The following is a 22,078-nucleotide window of genomic DNA, read 5'->3' on the forward strand; positions in this document are numbered from 1 at the left end:
CACAGGAAACAGCAGGCGACTCAGTATCCCTGTACACCAGAGACTAGCTAGCTTCTGAAGGATGTGAGGTAAAGCCCCTCTTGACTCATGCATGGCTCTGTCATTTCTGCTCCCAAGACAACAAAGCTCTTTCCAGCTTCAAAGCCTTTGGATTCCTCACTCCACCAGACTGAGCACATGCCGAGCTCACTCTTGATGCTCTGCAGTTAGTTCAGAAATCATGGATTGAGCCTGTTACATTGCTGTTTACTGCCCACGATGGGTTTGGGCATGTTCCACTGTTCCTGCTAAGTGGAAGCTCCGTGAGATGGGCAACATGTTCACACTACAGGAGCAGCCACGCTGGCTGGTTCCTCAGAGGTTGGCTAAGGGAATGGATACAGGCACAGTGGTCCAGAGTGGAATGGTGGAGCTTCTGGTTCCTGCTCCCGTCTGGCTGTGCTTTACCACTGTTCTGGCTGTTTCTCCTAAACAATGGATGAGTCAGCCTGGGAGACGACACTTATGCAGGCAGGGAGCCTGCCTTGGCAAGGGCAGCACTACACAAAGGCACCAGCCAGCCTTGCTCCCTAGGGTCTAGAAGGCTTGGTCTGTTTCTGCTCTGGTTTTGCTTCCCAGCACATGCTTGGGGCCCAGCACAGGGGCAGGTGCTTATTTAGAAGCACATAACAACAGCAGAAGCACCCAAGGGAGGCCCCTGCCCAGAGAGAGAAGGTAGCCCTCAGAGGGCCATGTACAATGGGTTGAGAAAGGGATATTTCCTAGATGGACCACCCTGCCCACTGACTGCAGATTCTAAACACTTGCTTCTCCTCAAAGGGACTGGATGGAAGTTTCTGTTATCTTAGCAACATTGGTGCTCCTGGGGCAGGCAAGAGGCTTCAGGTAGGTATTTATAGCACAAAAGCACCAAAGGGGAGAGGACAGAACTACTAGGGAAATGGCATGAAGTAATCTCACAAGTGCCATGTACAGTCTGAGAACACCACCCAGGAGCTGGAGTGCAGAGAGCAGTGGCGGTTTCCTCCTGGGCAACAACTGAACAAAAGGCCCATTGACATGCACATCTGTTACTACTAAACACAGAGCAGTCAATATTTTCTTACACATTTTCCCCTCTTTGGCTTTAAAGGGTTACTGTCTGCCAAACTGTCGAACCCTAACCTCTTTCACATCCACAGATACCACATAAAGTGACTATTAGAACTTCAAGTGAGGAATTTAGTGCCGGAAATGGCCTCATGCTTGTTATTTCTCTGTCTCTCTGTCTCTCTCCTCTCTCTGTCTCTCTGTCTCTGTCCCCCAACTCCACCCCCAATAGAAAGGTACTAGGGAACTGGAAGGTGAGGAACCCAAGCCCTGTTTGATTTTAAAAGCAAAAAGTAGGGGAGGAAGGTAATGGGGGATGAGAAGCAGTAGTGCCTTACCTTAACACCTGCATTCCCTCTGGGGAGTTCTGAAGCTCATCCTGCAGGCGGTGCCAGCGCAGGCAAGCCCTCAGCTCTTGCTGCTCCAGGGCCTCATGTGGGGGCAGCTGCTTGGGACATAGATACAAAACATGTGCACACACAGCAGTCATTGATCAGGTTCTCCTCAGCAAGGGACTTGCTTTGTTTCAGTGGGGGACAACTGGGCCTACTCCACTCCTTGCTGTCCATCAGAAGAGGCCCAACTGATCCCTTGAGTTCTTCCAAGGAGTATCAAGTAAGCACTGTACAGCCCCTGCGCTGATGGTACAGCTGGCCCTGTCTTTTCAATCCCTGGCCCTAGAAACTACTCCAGTCCAGAATACTCACCTGAAACAGGGTCTTCCCCACAAACAATTGGCCTTTGATTACATCCAGCCTTCCTTCCCTGCCTTGTGCTTCTGCATGGGGAGGGAGAGAAAGGCCCCTCCACTTACCTCTTATTTTCCCAACCCTCAATTTTGTTAGGGACTGTTTATAGTGGGGCTTGCTAATGTATTCCAGATGACTCTGTTTGCATAGATCCAGAAAAAAGTATTACTGTCTGGACTCAATTTGGAGGCAGGGGAGGCCATCACACTGCTCCACAGAGTCAGAATTGGCTGCTGTCACATGGATGTGTTCACAAGGCCACATGGCTGGCATCTCCATAAGAGAAGGAAGGCAGTGGAGTGCCCTGCAAGGGAGGGAAACATTTGGGATCTACAGACACATTTCTAGGAATTACTAGTCTCTAGTAATGTATTCATCAAATCTCTGTAGGTCCTGGGTCAGAGTGGAAGGCTGTACTACCATGTGAAGGTACTAATATCACACTGGTGACAATGTGCAGCCCAAAGACCATGGAGCAGCTCCTAGTCAGTAGGGAGGCAAGGGGCCAGAAGGCTTCCACAGGTCAGTGGTGGTGCCTGAGTTTACAGGGGCAGGGACTTCAGAGAGTGAGAGAGCACCACTGGTTTGGAAAGAGTGTGATGTTCCTAGAAATCAGTGAGGGGTATGGACAGGTTGGAAACAGACAACCAAGGCAGGAGGGCAGAGTTACAGAGGGGCCGGAAGATCAACAGGCTGCTCCACAAGATATGCACATGAAAGACTGAGCTTATGTGAACGTATTTGGAGACAAGACCTTCCCAAGGTGATTATGGTTAAATGAAGCTATCAGAGGGGAACCTTCAGGGTTGTGGTCTTATTAAGAGGAAGATGCCAGAGCTCTGTCCATCTCTCAAGAATGGAATGGAAGAATGATTGTGTGAGACTAAAGTGAGGAGGCAACCATTGGGCAGCAGCAAGGATAAGAGGCCACTACAGAAAAGCAATTCTGTTGGTCCCTGGATTTTGAGCTTCCTGTCAGCTTCTTAATCTGTTACTTAAGTCACAACTTCTGGAGTTTGATTATGACAGCCCAAGCAGAATAATATAGATGAGGGAAGGAGCATAGACTTTATCCAGTCAATGAAGGTAGTGTACCATCCAACCTGGCAAGTCAACTTCCTTCTCCCCAGCTACTGTGAGAGGCTGCAGCTTCCTCCTCGTTCTGTAACTTGACATGCTTTGCTGTGCACTTGGGCTCAGTGCTGCAGTGCATGTCTCCATGAAGCCATCACCAGCACTGCATTCTGTCACCCTCTTCTCTACTGGAGCTGCTATGGCTCAGAGAAGAGTCCTGTCCTTATCCCTCATGCCCTCTCCTGCAGGAAGACACAAAAGGGATATTTATCAGGCTGGCCCTTGGAGGACAGGATCAGAGTGATAGATGTTCTCTAGAAACCTCCCTAAACTCTCTGGAGTACTCTAGAAAACTGTCTGCCCAAGGGGCTTTGGCATTCTTTTATGTTGAAGTTACTACATGCACTGGGGAAGGTGATGTGAGGTGGCCCCTATAGAAGGTTATGGGTACAGGAGTAGTGGAAAGAGCCTAGCCTCTGCTTTCCCTAAAGCCACAGCAGCAGGCAGTTTCTCCATAAGGCTTTCTGGCCTCTTCTAACTTTGAATGTGCACAGTACCTGACACTCATCTGCTCTTTGGTTTGGTATTTCTCTCTTTCCTTCCATGAACTGCTTTCTCTTGGCCACCACCTTTTAGTCCCATAGGTTAAACGTAGAAAGGCCACGGAAGACATGACAGCCTTGAGACATAGAAACGCAGCTCAGCCTGCTCTGTCAGAGACAGACCCTGTGGGAGGGCTGAAACGAACTTGGGAGCTCCCGTTTGCTTGTCTTAGAGAGGAACTACTCAGGGGAGACGAAGACAGAGCACACGGATATTCACCCTTTGCAAAATGCCAACTGACCCAGGGTGGAAGCAAACGGCATTTCATACACAGCCTCTGTGTGTCTAGGATGTGTTAATCCCACTCACATGTTATTTCATCCAACTTGCGAATATGAGCCTTCTTAGACCTATTTCCCCCAGGGGGAAGCCGAGGTCCAAGGAAGCTGTATATCCTGCCTGTACTCAGAAAGCCAGTGAGCAGGTGAGCTGGGACCCAGTCAACGGGGTAGCTTCTTTGGAGCGGGGTATACAGATTGGGACAAGAGGACAATGAGAGGCAGCAACACTGTGTGATGACTCTGTCTCTGTAGTGAGAATAAGAATCACACATGGCAGAAGCAGCAGGACTCCAGAGTCCAGCAAAGCTGTGTTGGGGAGTTTGGGGTGTGAATCAGTTTGATGGGGCCTTAAGCCGGCCACTGAAACACAAGGTTTCACCAGGCAGAATGTTCTTGACCAAAAATCAAACAGTGCAAACAAACTTGGGAGTTTTAGAACAGTTCCAAGAAGCCAGGGTGGCAAGGATGGAGACCGTGAAGAAAAGGAGTGGCCCCAGGATCAGGAAGTAGACAGAAGGTAGGAAATGGCTCTGCAGTCCCATACTCAGGAAAGCTCGGGTCAAGGTTAGAGTGGAGGCACTGAAAGAGGGTTTGGTCCGTGCTTTTCATCCTAGAGGTTGAGTCCAGGCCTGTGGGCTAAGCAGAGGCACATGACCACTGAGTGAACATTCTCAGCTCCTGAACACATAGGTTCAACCTATAGCCTACAGGATAATCAGAAGCATGGCCACTGTGTTACAAATCAGCCCTTAATTTGTACACTGGATAAAAAATTTGCTTGTTTGTGTTTTGTGACACAGTATCAGTCAAGCTGAGGCCAGTGTTGAGCTCACTACATAGCCCAGGGTTCCTTCAAAGCTGTGACAATATTCATGCTCAAGATCTCCCACACTGGGAATACAGGTGTGAGCCGCTACCCCTGGTTTATAACATCTTTTCTGAATTAGTGAGCATCATAAGAATTTAGAAATCCTGAGTTCCCTCAAACACTGGGGCTTGCTGTTCCAGCCACACTGAGCCTCCCTTTAAACATGACAGCTGACTGTAGAGGAGGAGCAGAGGCCAGGTCGGCAGGCCACCTAATCCGCAGCATCAAATGCCTTACCTTCATCCAAAATATCACTCCTGACTTTTATTCATTTTTTTATAGGGAAGGGGGTTGAGATAGGGTCTTGTTATCTAACCCTGGCTGACGATCCGGAACTTATGAAGACTAAGCTGGCCTCAACTCTTATCCATCTTCCTGCCTTAGCCTCACCCAGTATGAACCACACCCACTAGGGGTCAACATTTGAATCTGATTATTTAAAAAGCCCCATAGCCAGGCAGGCAAGAGTACTCATATAAGCTCAAGTCCAGTCTGGTTTATATAGGAAGCTCCACGCTGCCTGGTGCTACACAGCCAGACCCTGTCTCAAGACAAGACAAAACCAAAACCAAACCAAAACATCCTGTGTATTTATATGGGATTAGGCAATGCAGGAGTCTGACCTTCTTCATGCCTCTGCTCAAACATGTGTGCTCAGAGGTCTTCTCTGACTTCAGGGTCAAGGTCAAACCAGCTCCCTCTGCTCTGTGTGAGGCTCGTTCTCTAGTACTTATCATAAACCAGCTCCTTCCACTCTGATCTCCCCCTACTCTGTGTGAGGCCCCTCTCTCCTTACAGCACTTATCACATTGCTCTGTCTTTTGTTGTCTCTTCCCTCCACCTCTAGATCATGAACTCGAAGGGACGAAGGGACGAGGCTTTACAGTGATTTATTCAGCAAACAGTGCTCAGTGCAGTCAGCATATAACTACTGAATGAATAATGAGTGAATGAGTGAGTGAAAACAGAACCAGATTCTGAGTAGGGAAATTCTTTGAACCCACCTGCTGTGCTTCAGCCCAAAATATATCTTCCAAGTGAGTGGCAAATCCTTCGCTGAGCCACTCCTCTGTCCAGTCTCGGGCCCCTATGGCTAGGCCAAACCAGGCATGAGCAATTTCATGGCAAAGACGGGTCCCGCAGAGATGGCTTGTGCCTGTCAAGGTGCTCTGAGAGAGGAAGATGATGTGTGGGCTGCAGATAATGGGAGAAAAAACACGTGGAGTCCTGTTAGCACCTGTCCCTGTGGCTACTCAGTGGGGCGGCTTTCTTAGCCCACAGAGTCTGTTATTACTGTGTGCATGCCGGATCATGATGGATAGATGCGGTTGCGATGCTTTTAGACCCAAATCAAGTGGCAGTTTACATTTCTGGCAGCTGCTCAGGTTGCTGTGTCTGCCAGCAGTTGTCTTCGTCATCAAGCTGCTATTGCCTGTAATAAGTAACCTGCACTAAGGTTTATGCTGAAAAAAATTACAAGGCAATGGAAACGTTTACTCTGAGATCTGGACTGTAAAAGAAGAACAGGTGTGAGAAGGTGAAGTCCATGCTGTCACGAGAATGATCAAAGAAGTCGTTCAGCCAAAAATTCTAGCAGATCACAGGCAAATCAGGACGTCACTCGGAAGGCCAGGAAAAGCCAAAAAGAATAGAACCCCCAAATCTTCCATTTCACAGTAGAGCTGACTGTGGAGTTAACAACCAAAGAGGAGACTCTGTAGGTAGCCCAGAGAAGAGCCCAGTGACTGCAAACAAAGTCTTTCCATGTAAGCTGCAGGCCCTTACAGACTCATGTGACCAGGGAGCACTATTACTCCCAGGGGTGCAAATGGCCCAAGGGTTGGCCCTGTATGCCGACACTTCTAATCTCAGTTCCCATAGTTCCTTCTGTGACTCCAAATACCATGATTAAAACTGTAGAGATGATGTGGGAGGAAGTGTCTGTCAGAAAGGACGGACAGGATCTTCACTTTGCTCCCACCTTCAGTGTTTAGCATTCATCTAGAACTTGTTTATGTTTTTCCTAATGAAGAATTTATTCTTTAAAAACAAATCTAACAATTAAAGCAAGTGAGTTGTGAGAACTCCCAAAGTAAGGAATCAGCTCCTTCTTTCAAAGCCTATTTGTTTGCCATCATGTCAGCTCTGCACAAGCCAAGGCAGCAGCATGTAGCTTTTTGGTCCGCCCCCACAGCCCCCATTAGAGAAAAACCCCACCTATATTTCCCTTGCACAATATCACCCATTCAGCTCAGAGAGCTAAATTGCAATCGCGGGAGTCAGGACTGCCAAAATAGACAGCTTTCATGTGAAGTAATAACAGGGCAGGCGCGCAGATGAAAAAGCATCTGCCAGGCTTTCCGGAAAGCCCACAGAAACCCCACACATTAAAGCAGAGTTGAGGCACGGAGGGGAAAGGGGTGCGGTGCAACAGGCACCGAGAGTCAAACAGATTACTAGCTCAGACAAAAATGTAAGAAGGCAGGCAGTGAGGGAACCTCCCAGCACAGGAGCCAGCCTCCCTTTACCTTACCAAGGAAGACAAATGGCACAGCCTGGCATTCTCAAGTGAATGACCCCTGGCTCTGCCAAGGGCGACGCTACATGAAAAGCCACAGAAATGCACAAGTAAATAACATTCCAGACATACTGCTGGCAGCAGTGCCCCCGTGAGCTAAAACAAAACTTCAGACTGTATGAGCAGGCTCATCTCTGGAAAGAGTCCAGTGGCCACTGTGACAGTCATGGCTATGTGGGCAAGGATCAGACAGCTGACTCTGACTCAAGCCAGGAAGGTTCAAAGGGGATGAGTGGATTTGTAGAGGGACTGCCTCTGACTAGGGTCAGTCGCTTGGTTCCAGTGGAGGCCATGAATGACTACTCCAGGAGAGGAGTCACAGGAGTGGCTGCCGGAGTGAGCTTCATCTTCCCTCTTTCTGTTTGTTCCCCACGAGCAAGCAGTCATCTCCACAAGACTTCCCTCCTCACCTTCCTGAACTCAGGATACCCCTGGGAGCCATCTGAAGTCCCCATCTCCTGTCATCCATGCTTTCTTCCCAGTAAACAACAGTAAACAATTTCCTACTGTCCTTTAGGGAAGAAGGAAGTGTGCAGGAAACTGTCTAACACTAGACAGGGTTACAATAACCCTGTTATCACTCAGAGTTCTCCCAGTGACCAACGTCCACGTGGGACCCTGCTTTCAAGCTTTCAGTGCCATCCTTAAAGGTGTTACACAAACTTGGGACATAAAAGATAACTACGACTTTCCTCTCCTCTTTCTGATCTGAATGTCAGAATCCCTCAAGGTAGTTAGACTTTAAAGCACGGTTTTCCTCAGTAGCCAATGAGGACAACAACACACCTCAGCCTACTTTGAGGATCAACAGTCAATGTCCCCTTATTAGCAGGTCCCTTAGCATGGACAGCGCCCCACAACTGAGAGCTTTCTGAATGTCTAGGCTACCGTGACCTTTATGTGCACGGCCCACTCCCAGGTACACAGTCCAGTCCTGTATTTTCAGAACTAAGCAGTTGGCTCAGGCTTCTCTTCTGGCAAAACCCCTGGGATTCTTATGCCCTGGAAGAGGGATCAACTACCTCAGGGAAGATAATCACATGGCTAGCATCTTCACATTAAAAGCAAAGATTTTGTTGTTATTGTTTTGCTTTTTTAAACCATTGAGTCATTGAATGTATTGTTTTTTCAAATGAGAGTTATGCAGGATTGCCATTTTAAATATTTTGATAACAGCCCCTTCTCTTGAATTCTCTGCCACATGCTCTCTGCTGTAGGGGTGTATGTGTGTGTACACGTGAGACAGGCAGACCTGGATGTTCAGAGCCTTAGAGCAAATCTACGCTCCTCACTTTCTCCATCGTGGTGGAGGCTAGCCTCTGCAGAGGCCAAGTGCACTAGATGCCTGATGCTTGTATCATGCCCAGCCTGAAAACTCTCTACTGCCCCTTAATGCGACCCACCCAGCCAGATTAGAGTGTTGTGTCCATTAATTTAAAACATGGCTCCAGCAGAGAAGGAAGGAGGCCTTTGTGACGCCCAGAAGCTGGTCCCTTCCTGAGGGAGGAATTCAATTTGGAGAGGAAATGGAGAATTTCATCAGATCTTAAGTAGGAGCTAGTGTTTGATTTATTCCTGCTTTTTCCAGGGAGGCCTGACCAGCATGGCCCCAACCTGCTGTTGAGAGAGAGAGAGAGAGAGAGAGAGAGAGAGAGAGAGAGAGAGAGAGAGCACCAGGTCTCAGCAGACAGGAAGGGAGATGGGAGCCTCCAGAAGCAGTGGATCCTGGGTCCTGTGTAGAAGGTGGGGAGAGTGTTGTAGGAGTTGGAGTGAGGGAGATGGGATGGGGAGGGGCCAAATGCACTTCTGCAGAGGTGTCATGGAGACATATTTGAACACAAGTTTGAACTTCTTGTGGACTTAATATTTTTCTAAATCTCAGCAACAAGTGGAGTCCACTATCCATATGCTTAGAGGAAGAGAGAACCGGAAAGGACAAAGGAGCCTCCTTTTGCTGGTATCCACCTGGATAATTCCAAAGATCTTAGAGTCAATCACATAAAAGCAACCTTCTCTTGTGGTGTAATAGCTGACATGGTTTGAACAACTGCAGTGTACGGGCATAGGGGGTTGGGTTGGGATAATTTCAAGAGGAAGTCCTGTGCCCCCCACCCCCACTCACACCTGCTTCCTTTTTCCCTCCATAAGCTGCCTGCCAAGTAATGTCCGTAAGTGCACTTACCATCAGCTCCTGTCCCTGGAGTCAGACCCTTCAGTCCCTCTTTGTTGGCTGTGGTCTAATGTAAGGAATGTATCTGTCACCTCAAAGCCTCAAAGTATGGTCTAAAAGGGCTGGCAGATCCTTCTTCCGTCTACCCCTGACTCCTCAGCAGGGAATGGCCACTTTCCATCTTCCTCTTCTGTGACTCACTGTAGTGGATGATTCTTAAAAGGGGTATGTGTATGAGGGATGGTCAGGTTTTTTTTTCTTTTTAAAAAAATATTTATTTACATCCCAAATGGTGTCCCCTACCCAGTCCCTTCCTTGGAATCAATCTCCCATCCCCTTCTCCTCTGAGAGAGTGGGGCCCCCTGAGTATCTCCCCTGCGCCCCCCCCCCCAATCTTGGCACATCAAGTCTCTGCTAGATTAGGCAGGTCTTCTCCCACTGAGGCCAGACAAGACAGCCCTGTTGGCTACAGCTTTAGGGACAGCCCCTGCTCCAGTTGTTGGGGGATTCACATGGAGACGGAGTTGCACATCTGGTACATAAGTGCCATGTGCGAAGGCCTCATTCTAGCCCACAGAACTACCTCAACATAGCTCTGAACAGCTTGAGAGAAAATTGCTATATCCAAACAGTCTTTCAGGGAACCTAAGTTTAGCAGAAAAGGCTACTGTTAGTTGTTGTCCCACCCCACCCCACCCCACCCTGCGTGTGTGTGTGTGTGTGTGTGTGTGTGTGTGTGTGTGTGAGTGTGCGCACCATGGTGCGTGTGTAAAGGTCAGAAGACTTCTAACCACGTGGGTCTGAGAGATGAAACTCAGGTTGTTAGGTTGGACAGCAAGTGCCTTTACCTGCTGTAACTCACCAGCCTAGTATAGTTCTCTTTGAAATGCATACTAATATCTAATTATTCATTTATCTGGATGACTATTGGCTCAAACTGCCAATATGGACTGACAATGGCAGAGTAACTGAGGGTTGCCCCAGAGCTACAAGCTTTACCTTTTATAATATAGTGAGCACATGTGGAAGTCAGAGATAAACACTGGGTGTACCTCAGGAGCTGTCCACCTCGTTTTCAGAGACAAAGTCTCTTTCATTACCTCATTAACTCATTAATATCATTAACTGATTTTCTAGGCTCTGGGGATCCTCCTGACTCTGCCTGCTGAGCACTGTAGTTACTCACATGACTCTCCTGCTGGGTTTTCATGTGGTGATCAAACCAAGTTCTTCTTGAGCAGCTGCTTCCTCAGCCTAGCATCCCCTCCTGCCACCCTTCCCCAAGGATACACACTGCCAGCATGACTGCCTCACACTGAGCTCCCCCTTCACTTGTTCTACTCCAACCTTAGCAAAGAAAGTTATCATCTCATTTTACATATGTTGAAGGTAAAGCACACAGAGTTCCTCTCCCCAGGTTGGCAAGTAAAGTCACGAGTCCACAGTGGGCAGGCAATGGAGTCCAACCTCATTCTGGTCTCTCTGCCCAGACTCCCTGGGCTCAGCCATAGCTGCTAGGCTCCTGGCTTCTCTGTGTAGCTCAAGCCCCTGGTATGATGACCTCAGCTTTCTCGGAGTTCTGTCAGCAGCATCATAGAAATGAAGACACCATCCATGCCTTAGGATCTTTGTTCCCTGTGACTACATCACAGCCAGAGCTGGCCTGATAAAATAGGGCTTTGGATTACAATGCTTTAGCTGTTTCCCAGGAAGAAGGGAGGAAGAGAACAGTGTGGAGGGAGAGATACTACTCCACAACTGTGCCCTTATGTTCCCCTTGGAGAAACAGGTGAGGTCAGTTGCTGGTATATGGCTCCAAAGGCCCTGAAGGGCCACACATCCATTTTAACTGCAGACGGATATTCTTGGGGGTGGGGTGAAATGGAGCATCATAAACTAAATGTGCTATAGAAGCCAGGATAGCAAAGTGGAGGTAAATGGAGGACCAGGGATAAGGAAATGAAGGAGGAGGAGGAGGAGGAGGAGGAGGAGGAGGAAGAGGAGGAAGAGGAGGAAGAGGAGGAAGAGGAAGAGGAGGAAGAAGAGGAAGAAAAGGAGGAAGAGGAGGAAGAGGAGGAGGAGGAGGAAGAGGAGGAGGAGGAAGAGGAGGAGGAGGAAGAAGAGGAGGAAGAAGAGGAAGAAAAGAAGGAAGGGGGAGGAGGAGGAGGAAGAGGAGGAGGAGGAGGAGGAGGAGGAAGAGGAGTCAAGAACAGAGAATAGGGGCAGGTTTCCTCAGATGCAAGAAGCAGCAAGAGACAAAGAAGTGGCAGAAGCAAACTGGGAACCAGACACTGCAGGGAAGGACACACTGTGTCTTAAACACAGTAGGCCAGCCAGGCATGGTGACTAAGATGTAGTAGCTTACCCCAGTTAGCTTCCCTGTGATAAAACACTGGTCAAAACTGACTGCTAATACTTTTATGTCAGGAGGCAGGAGACTGGGCATGAGGACTGAAGCAGAGGCTTAGAAGAACATTCCTTACTGGCTTGCTTAGCTGACCTTCCCTACACAGCCCAGGTTGAGCCCTCCTCAATTAATTGTCAGTCAAGATAATGCCCCAGAGACGACAGATAAGCTTGCAGGCCAGTCTGATGGAGGCAAATGCTCAGGTGAGAGTCCCTCTTCTCAGGTATGTCTAAGCTCCTGTGAAGTTGACAAAACTAACTAGCACACAACTTGACTGATTTTGTTCTCTGGAGAACCCTGACTAACTAACGTAGTGGTACACACCTTAAGTACAGCAAATAAGATGCTGTGGCAGGCATATCATCTCAAGGTTCAAGGCTACCCTGGGCTACATATATTTATATATTGAGAATGTCTAAAAAGAAAGAAAAGAGAAACAACAACAAAACAAATTCAAATTAAACCAATCTAACTAAACAAATAGCAAACCCATTAGGCCTAGGTTATCAAGTCTCCAAGCTAAGTGTTGAGTTTGACACTTAATTTACCTAATGGCCCACATCTAGGTTCCCATTATGGATTGTGGTCAGTGCTTATGGGAGATGGGGACAGGCTCTAAAGCAGATGCACTGGTGAGAGGAGAGAGGCTTCCTAGTGAGTCTGAGAAAGAAAGGGACTTTGGAGATGAGACAGTGTTGTGTCCTTTCATTGTTGGGCTCAGTGTTGCTGAGAATCAGTAGCTGCCAACACCAGTGCAAAGACCACCTGGCTCTGGAAAGACGCTGCCAACAGCCAAGCAGCAGTTTCACAGGTGCTGCAGGGATCGGCGAGCAATCGAGCGAGCGGCAGGCACTTAATGTCTGTCCCACCGAGCAGTTCTATATACACACAGAGAGATCTAGGCTTTACCTCTCACAATGGAAGAGTTAGAGAAAGGACTGAAGGAGCTAAAGGGGTTTGCCCATAGGAAGAACAACAATATCAACCAACCAGACTCTGCCGCCCGAGTTCTCAGGGACTAAACCACCAACCAAAGAGTACACATGGAGCAACCCAGGGTTCCAGCCACATATGTAGCAGAGGATGGTCTTGTCAGGCATCAATGGGAGGAGAGGCACTTAGTCCTGGGAAGGCTTGATGCCTCAGTGTAGGGGAATGCCAGGGTGGGGAGGCAGGAGGGAGTGGGTGGGTGAGCACCCTCATAGAAGCAGGGGGAGAAGGATGGGATAGGGGGTTTCCGGAGGGGAAACCAGGAAAGGGGATAACATTTGAAATGTAAATAAATAAAATATCCAATTAAAAAAAAACTGGGAAAAAAAGACCCTGCTCTCGGGGGCTGGTGGGTAATGAGTGTCTTTGTTCTTCTGAAAGTTCAGTGAAACTGCATGTGAGTATTTTGTGTTTTAATGCTACAAAGAAATAAGGCAGAAAAATCAGTATTTGACTGAGTTTCCCAACTTCTTAAAGAACATGAGCTGCCCTAGTGGTTTCTGGATTCTCAAAGATGAAAGCAGATATATTCTTTTTTCTTTTTTCTTCTTTCTTTCTTTTTTTTGTTTTTTGTTTTTGTTTTTGTTTTTGTTATTAACACACAGGCAACTCTGTTTCTATGATTTCATCGATACAGTCAAACACACCATGAAAACAAATATTGATTGTATTTTAGTGTGTGTCTTGACCTGTCTTTAATAACACTGGTGCTGAAAGGTGTATGTTTTCTGCAGGGTCTGGAGAACGTTCCTGAAAAAGTATGTTTCAATTAGCATCCACTGAAGCACACAGATGACAAAACATAATTCTTTCTACTTCTCTACCTCTCAACAAGAGTGAATGTTTGTTCCATAGAGCTAATCAAATGAACTTTCGCCAGGACACAGGACATGTCTTCATTTACTACAGTTATACATTTTTGCTTTGTCCCAGAACAGCAATACAATGGTGGACCAAGAACTGTAATAAGGAATACACTGTATACAAGAGTGTCATCTCTGGTTACATGGAAGCCTAGAAACTGCTTCATGAAGAGACAAGTCTGGACAGCCTGTAAGCACCTTTAACAAGAACAGCTTAATTATGGTTTCCTTTGAAATGCATTCATTGGATCTACAAGTCAAGTCTTCCTATGATCTTCATCTAGAAAATTAGGCCAGGGGGATTTCCCTCCAAATAGCAGACACATGGCCAGAGAGTAAGTAATAGATGCAAACTTAAATGCAGTAGACTCCGAGAACTCCATATTCAGTGTGGAATGCAGCACTCATGGCTGACAGAGAATTCTGGACACAAGATGCTGAGGTAAAGGGAAGTTCAAGTTTCCCTTTGCCAGAGTCACACTGTTAGGAGGCAGGAAGCTACTGGGGAGGAGGCGTGATGGTCAGCTCTGTAATTTGGCAGAAATGAAACTCATGAAAAGACAGAGAAGTAACACGCTCTAAAGTCCCTTGGACAGTTGGGAGTTGGTAGCAGTGGTGGTGGTGGTGGTGGTGGTGGTGGTGGTGGTGGTGGTGATAAATGTTGATGGTGATGATGATGCTGATGCTGCTGCTGCTGCTGCTGCTGATGATGATAATGGTCAGTGATGGAAAATGGTACTTTTATCAGAACGTCCCACTTGATTTAAGCATTGCACAGTGCACACGTATAGAAACCTCATATCCCACCCTTGATACACATACTTTTAATATATCAAATAAATATAAAGTTAAAGAAGAAATAGAGAAATAATACATTCACCTCTTCATTGAAAGTGGAGACTCAAGTCTCTTGGAGGTCACTCCTCTGGCACTAGTTTAAGCCTGCCACCTCATCTTTTGTGAGCATTTGGGCTTCTTGGTTTTCATGATACGTTCTATCACCTTAGTTTATGAACCATGAAAAGACTTGCAAATGCTTCACAGAGAGGGCAGAGACACACATTTCAACCTAGACTGTGTCAGTCACTACAAGTTCCAAATTACGGAGGGTGGAATTAATTAGACTTATTGTGTTTCTAAAATCCAAACACAGCTTCAATGATTACTAGCCACTAATGGCTTATAATGAAGGCAGAGCTTGTTAGCTAAGCAAACAACTGACATGTTTGTTTAAAGTGTAAACAGAAAAAAATCATGAATTAAATGAATGAATTCACTGATTGTTCTTTGTTGCTTGTAAAGAACTATTCATCTGCCACAGTATACATCACCACCTTTGTTAAAAGGATTAGCCTGCTGGTGTTGTCCTTATCTGCTCAGAAATCTCAGGGTGCAAAGTGAATAACTCTTGATTTTGGAAGGGATCATCTGCATCCAGGAGTCTGTGAGGGACAAGGGATCACCAGGCCATTGGGGAGTCATAAGTAAGGGAGCTTTAAGAACAGTAGCTAAGCCTCCCGACTTCAGATGGCAACTCCACAGACAGATCAAACATAGCTCAAGGAGACGAGGGACAAGATGCCCAATGCTCTCCAGGGTGGTCCTACAAAGTGAAGGGCAGATGGTCATTCTCAAAGCATTCAGTGTAACGGCATGCCCTTTTAAAAGGCAATAAACCTCCCCAGAAACAATAAACACAAGTTTTCTCCTCAGAACCTCATGCTTCTAGCTGACCTTTTCCCTTAGGAGCCCTATATTTATTTTTCATTCTCCCCTAAAGAAATGTGTGTGTTCTGTGAGGCACTGGCTGTAGGCTCATTTCTCTGAATGGCTACCTTGATTCTCCTCCTCTGGGCATGTCAACATGTGAATAATAATCATAGAATGTTTTCCTCCTTCCATGTCCCCTGTCCCAAATAGGAGGTATACCCAGATCTATTTGTATCAGCTGTAGTCACAGAAGACACACTGAGACTGCCAAGGAGCACAAGTTGGCTCCATCAACCTGAGGTCTTATGGCTTCCCATTTTTGTCTTTACACTTGGCACCTCACGGTTACCACCTGGGTGTCACAACTGCAGCCATTACGGAAGACATGAACAGGTGCTATACCAGCACCATTGGCTTCTTCAACAAGAAAACGACCACGCCCTAGGAGGCCCACAGCTGGCTCCTGTAACCAAGTCCAGTCCTTTTGGTTACCTAGTTGAGAGGCAGTATGGGAAAGACTTTGGCATTTTGACTCCAAATGGCAGGTAAATTGGCAAGATAAATAGAACCCTACAGAGTTGGTAAAGACAGCTTACAGTAGCCTTCTGTCTCATAAATAGCCATCCATTTTTTAAAGCAAATAATGAAGCTAGTTCTTAAAATAAGAAAGTTTCAGAAAGAGGGAGTCCACTAAAACATGAATAGAAATGGAATTGGAGAGAAGGCACCTTGCCCTGCCCAAGTCTTCTAGTTCAATGTACTCAACTCCAGATCAGTTCCAGATACTCGAGAGCACATGCAGGCAAGAATGCACACATGCATGTGCACCTCCCACCTCCCCCCACCCATGCCCCCAACAGATACACACACACAGATACACACACACACAGATACACATACACAGACACAGACACACATACAGATACACACACACAGACACACATACAGATACACACACAGATACACACACATAGACACAGACACACATACAGATACACACACAGATACACACACACAGACACAGACACACATACAGATACACACACACAGATACACACACACATACAGATACACACACACAGACAGACACACACACAGACACAGACACACATACAGATACACACATACACAGATACACACACATACAGATACACACACACAGACAGACACACACACAGATACACACACACAGAAACAGACACACACACAGATACACACACACAGACACAGACACGCATGAGGTGCTCTCTCTCTCTCTCTCTCTCTCTCTCTCTCTCTCTCTCTTTCTCATACACAGGCACACTCTGAAACTGTGGACTCAGTTTGCTTTGCCACAGAACCACACTTGCTCTGCAAATGAGCTGTACTCATGGACTCTGATGCCTGTAAGCAGCACTAAGGCTCTCATACCACCCTGCTTGTTTCATTTCCTTTCAGACAGTAAAAACATGCAGCAATAACACAGCCCTTCCATCCTGGCCAGCTGCAAAACTACATTACAACTGAGAGGACATCATTCAGCTGCGACGCGGAGCCAGCGGCTGCTCTGGGAAATCTGGGTGAGGTAGTGACAAGCCTGGGTGCAAATAGCTCCAAGGCGGCCAAGCTCACCTTTCTTATTAGCAATGCTTTCCTGCCATGATGCTTCAACATTGAAATGGCAGTAGCTCGGTCATCTGCCCAGCATCTCTTATCTCTGAAACTAACCACACTTAGCCAGGATGCTCTGCCTCCAAACAGATGATGAGAAGAGACATTGGGGAGCTCATTCTAAGTCACTAGTTTAAGGAGTGGGAGGACTGGCAGCCAGGGCCCAGGCAGTGGCTGCAGAGTAGGGGACCCATCCCTCTCATCTGAGTCACTTATTTCTAAGGGAACTAGAAATAGGAGTCACTGAAGTATACACACACCTAACAGCAAGGGGCGGAACAGTGCTGAAAACAACGCTCAGGTCTGAAAGGCTCCTGGTGCTGTGACTCGCGCCCATCAGAACTCCAGGCCGTTAGGCTCATTGAACATGCATGACACTGTGACAGGACCTGGTCACATCAGAGCCAACCAACAACTTTTTCCTGAAATTGGTGGCCCCTTCACATCTAGAAGCTTATGGAGACGTGAGGGAGAAGGTGGGTCTGATACCTTTTTATTTTTACCACAGATACTCAAGAAGATGCCACTCAGTGTCACAAAGGCAGGTTTACTAAAACTTGGTAAGACCCGTGCTTTTTTTCTGCTGGTAAGGTTGCTCTTAAGAGAAATTTCAACCACATCTTATTTATTTTTTATTTCTGGTCACTGGTTTAACAGGAAAGGAAAATAACAAATAGAAAGAGAATGATGCCCGCCACCATTTTCCACGATGCTGTCATGGTTCTACAACAATAACAGGCCACCCAACTGTCTGTCTCTTGAGTTCCATTCATTTACTCTAAGGCTCTGAAAAAGTCACCTTTAGGCTAAAATATCTGTGGAAAAAAATCTGCTATGAAGAAACACTGGGTAACGCTGGAGCAGCAGAACGGTAACCTTAACTACATCGTGTTTGCTTTTGCAAACACTGTAATGTATGAAATAAAATATTAATAGCCATTACCTCAGTTTTTCTGAGTACAGACCTGAGTCACAGCTTTGTGTGGCATGATTTCCACTCACGTGCCTCACCCAGTGAGTGCTATTCGTGTTAGCAGGCAAGACCAGACCAACTATGTGTTTTTAAGATCATAATGTCATGGAGTAAGTTGCTTATTTTGGCAGCTTAAATCATTTCTCCAAATTTACCGCCTACTCTGCATTGAAAACTTATCCCTAAAAACATATGAGGAAAGATGGCAAAAATATTTTACTAGGAGAAAGGAAAAAGTTAGAGCAACATTAGCATCTCCGTTTAATAGCAGCTAACTTTGCAACCACTCAGCTCAACTCTGATATGTGAAAGCACCCAAAGAGCCACAAATATTTGTGTATTTCCAATGCCTCGAACATACATAATGCAACTACATTTTTAAACTTTGTGTGGCTAACAAGTTTAGCTTGCTAGGGACTTCCAACAGGTCTGCCTCTGTCTGCCTCTGTCTTCCCAGAGAGCTCTGGTCTCTCCACAGCCTCAAACCCATTGGTCTGTTTGTATATGATGCTTTTACAGCTGAGCTAAATGAAAGAATCATAGCCAAGTGCCCACTTCAGAGCCAGGAGCATGGTGCCTTTTCTTTTCCCCACCTCCTTTTCTTAGGTTGATAACTGCTTCCAAATCAGTGATTAGCATCGATCCTTCAAATGCCCTGTGAGAAGAGAACATTCCACTTACTGGCCAGAGGCCTAGACCCCTCTAGGGGTAACTTCACACAGCAGGATGCAATTCTGGAGTGGCTAGAAACTGGACCAGATCTCTATGTGTCACAGTTGTGCTGTAGAGCCCCGGGGTAAACAGTTTCTTTCAGTGGCCAGCCACACTGAGGTGCATCTTTTAAATACATGTAATAAAATTCAGTATGGCTGGAGACACGGTGGGGGGCTGTAACCCCCCCCCCACAGGCAAACGACATCAAAACCGCTAGAAGGGAACACTGGGCTCCTCTGTTCTCCTGAAACTTCTGCTGTGTCAAGCGACACAAGAAGGAAGCAGACTTTCCACTAAGAAATCTCTACTTTGGCAGTCATCAGAGACAGCCTGGTGTCTTACACTTCCGCTCGCAGGAAAAGTGCAGAAAATTATTTCCACAAATTAAAATGGAAGAAACTCAAAGTTCAAAGAAACTCAGAACTAAAAGAAAACTTGAGGGTCCAAATCTGAGGCTCAGAGAAGACGGAGACGAATCCTTGCCCCAGCTTTCCCAGGTACCCCACCTTATCTCTAGAAACTTAACTGTCTCTTGTTTGATGACTCAGAGGGGACAGAGCCAGCTCCCGGTCTGCAGAGGGAGGAGTGGAATCTACGGAACTGCACCTTGCTTGTGAGGTAGCTCAGGCAAGCTGGTGCATGTGCACACATGCACACTCATGTGTGTTTCTCTACGTGTCTGTGTGCACATGTGCATGTCTGTGTACATGTGCATGTATAAGCTTCGTAAAATTGGGCATGCCTTGTCTCCTCTACAGAAAACAACCTGGACATCTGAATAATTTGTTCTTGCTGGGGTATGAAGCGGAACAATGAGTCTCTACCTGTGCAAGGGCCAAATACCACAACTGTCAGGTTCTGTGGTTTTCTTCTCTTTCAAAGGACCTAGAGGGACACCCAAGAAACAGTTATCACAGAGGAGGGCTGTCTGGAAAACACACACCACCACCACCACCACCACCACCACCACCACCACCACCACCACCACCACCAAAACAAAAACACCACACCCGGTTACTTACACACCTTATTCTGGGGAGATCCTGTGATATCATTCACAAAGCTGCCTCTATTTTCCTTAGCAAATTAACTTTCCAATGGTAAAATGGTAACCTTTCACTTAATAAAGTCAATAGTGATTTCTTTTCAATTTCTAAAGGCCTTTCACATCCACCTTTTCTCTGTGTCATCAAACTTCAATAGCTTTATGAGATCTGTCCTCTTCAAGCAAGAAAAAAAGAGATGCTAGAAGTGGAAATGACTGACCTTGGATCGGCAAGCTACCAACTGGTAGAGGCTTTTTTTTTTTTTTTTCCTCTAACATCATGGGTAGCATGGAGACAGAAACCTATCTCTGTGCCTTTGTGGACAAGGTGATTGCATTCTGGGATGCGTATTCTGGGTCCAAGAAGAGTTGGACAATTAGGGCAGAGGGTGGACGGTGATTATGAACCACTCATTCTTTGTAGAAACATTTACTGGCTGGCTTCTAAGTATCAGGTCAGAGAGAAGGAGGGACATGCCTTCTGGTCTGGAGATTGCAGTCTAGGAGGAAGAAATGCTCAACAGCAAAGTTCCTGTCCATTAAGTGACCCACCTTTTTATCTCAGTTCCTAGATTCTCAGTGTGAAGTCCAGGGTGCCTTTGGCTTTATCTCCACCTCCTTCAGAATTCTCTTCTGCTCCCTCCTGTCCTCAGCACCCAACTCCCCCTCCTGGCCAAAATGACAAGGGTGATGATGGATGGTTCCTCTCAGCATCTGCCTGCATTAGCCTAAGTGTTGGCAGTTGTTAGTCATGGGTGTTATTATCCGATTGCTGATGGATCCCATTATTTACAGCTTTCCATCATGGCTCTTACTGGAAATCCTGCACGTGTGTGCCTGGGTACCTATGTTTTCCTGAGTATGTTTTATCCATGTTTTATACGGTTGGAGCAAAGGTGTGAGCAGCTTCCTGAGAAAGGCTCGATAACATGCAGAGGGACAGGACACACGAAGGACCCTGTCCTCCAGATCGAACTACAGGGATGATAGATGATTGGAAACTTTTATTTTTTTCTCTTCTGTATGCAACTGCTAGTTTCTTGTCCCACATGCAGGCCACCCCCATGTCCCTCTTGAGATCTGGGGATGTGGGATAGTCATTAAGACAATTTTCCCCCACAACTGAGTTTACGGTGTTTTGAAATCACTTGTCTTACATTGTATACACACACAGCATAAAGAAACCCAAGGCTTAAAGTTGCTAAAACATCACTCACTGCCCTCCATTTGCAAAGAGACGACTATAACCAGAAATGAATGGAGAAATCAGAACGGTACAAAAGTGTGCACAGCAGCAGAGAAGATTTTCACGATTTGTTTTATTCTGCAGTGACACAAGCTGCCCCTTGTAACATGTCTGTCAAGAAGATATCTGTTGTGCTTTTGTGCAGTGGACAAAGATGCTTTTTATCAATTCTCAGAAGTCTGCAGGACTCACCATTCATGCTGTCAACTCCCCCCGAGTCCTTTCAGCAAACAATGAAACCCATCAGGGACAAATGTCAACATACTAATTTGCTAAATTCCAAACAAAAGCAACATTTGGGCAAAGTGCTTCCCTTCATTTTCTATCAGCACTCCAATTCATGCTGAGTTTACAGCAACCCACAGATCATGCAATATTAAACAGAGATCTATTATGCTGACCAAATTGGGGACAGTATCTCCCCGCAGCTACACTAGCCTGGCAGTTGACACACATGCTGATCCTAACTTCCAACTCTGTCCAAAGTCCTAGAAGTTCTACAAAGATTCGAATGCCTGGTAATAGAACTCAGATGGAGTCAGAGGAATAAGAAAATAAGCCCGAAGCACACAGTTGAGATCCCTAGAGAAGGCCCTGGTGCGTAATCCAGTTTAAGCCCAACCAGATCAAAGTGGTTTGTGCATGTATGCTTGTTTATTTGTTTGGGACAGGCTAAGAAAAATTTCACCACTGAGTTAACCCCCTAACTACGAAACATAATTTGATGTCAGGGGACAGTATTTCATGTAGTCCAGGATGGCCTCAAACTCACAATGTAGCTGAGGTTGACGTTTAAGTTTTGATCCTCCTACCTCCACCTCTGGAGTGCTCAAAGGTGTATGCTACCCTGACAGGCCAGAATATAATTCTTAAAGGTAGGAAATACACACACACACACACACACACACACACACACACACACACACACACACACACAGTGTGTGTGTGTGTGTGTGTGTATTTCCTTCTTATTTTTGTTTCTTTGAAGAAAAGTCTCATATGGCTCAGGCTGGCCACGAACTTCTTAGGTAGTTGAAGCTGGCCTTGAACTCATGATCCTCATGCTTC

At 46.5% G+C, this 22,078-nt stretch overlaps 1 protein-coding gene across 13 annotated transcripts in view; it reads right to left on the minus strand.

Annotated features, from left to right (window-relative positions):
• Positions 1-22,078, minus strand: part of Aopep (aminopeptidase O) — a 315,985-nt gene that overhangs the window by 124,683 nt on the left and 169,224 nt on the right. For 10 of the 13 annotated variants that reach the window (XR_015640651.1, XR_015640652.1, NM_001012346.2 and 7 more), the window contains 2 exons: positions 5,669-5,858; positions 1,428-1,534 (listed from right to left, as the gene is read on the minus strand). The exons of the other annotated variants lie outside the window; for them this stretch is intronic. Coding sequence is in view for 8 of the 10 variants with exons in the window: in NM_001012346.2 (NP_001012346.2) it covers positions 1,428-1,534; positions 5,669-5,858 (297 nt within the window). In the remaining 2 variants the exon portion in view is untranslated. The remainder of the gene's footprint in view (positions 1-1,427; positions 1,535-5,668; positions 5,859-22,078) is intronic. 13 annotated transcript variants of the gene reach the window in all.

Source organism: Rattus norvegicus, chromosome 17, assembly GCF_021556685.1.
Source record: "Rattus norvegicus strain SHRSP/BbbUtx chromosome 17, alternate assembly SHRSP_T2T, whole genome shotgun sequence".
Classification (NCBI taxonomy): domain Eukaryota; kingdom Metazoa; phylum Chordata; class Mammalia; order Rodentia; family Muridae; genus Rattus; species Rattus norvegicus.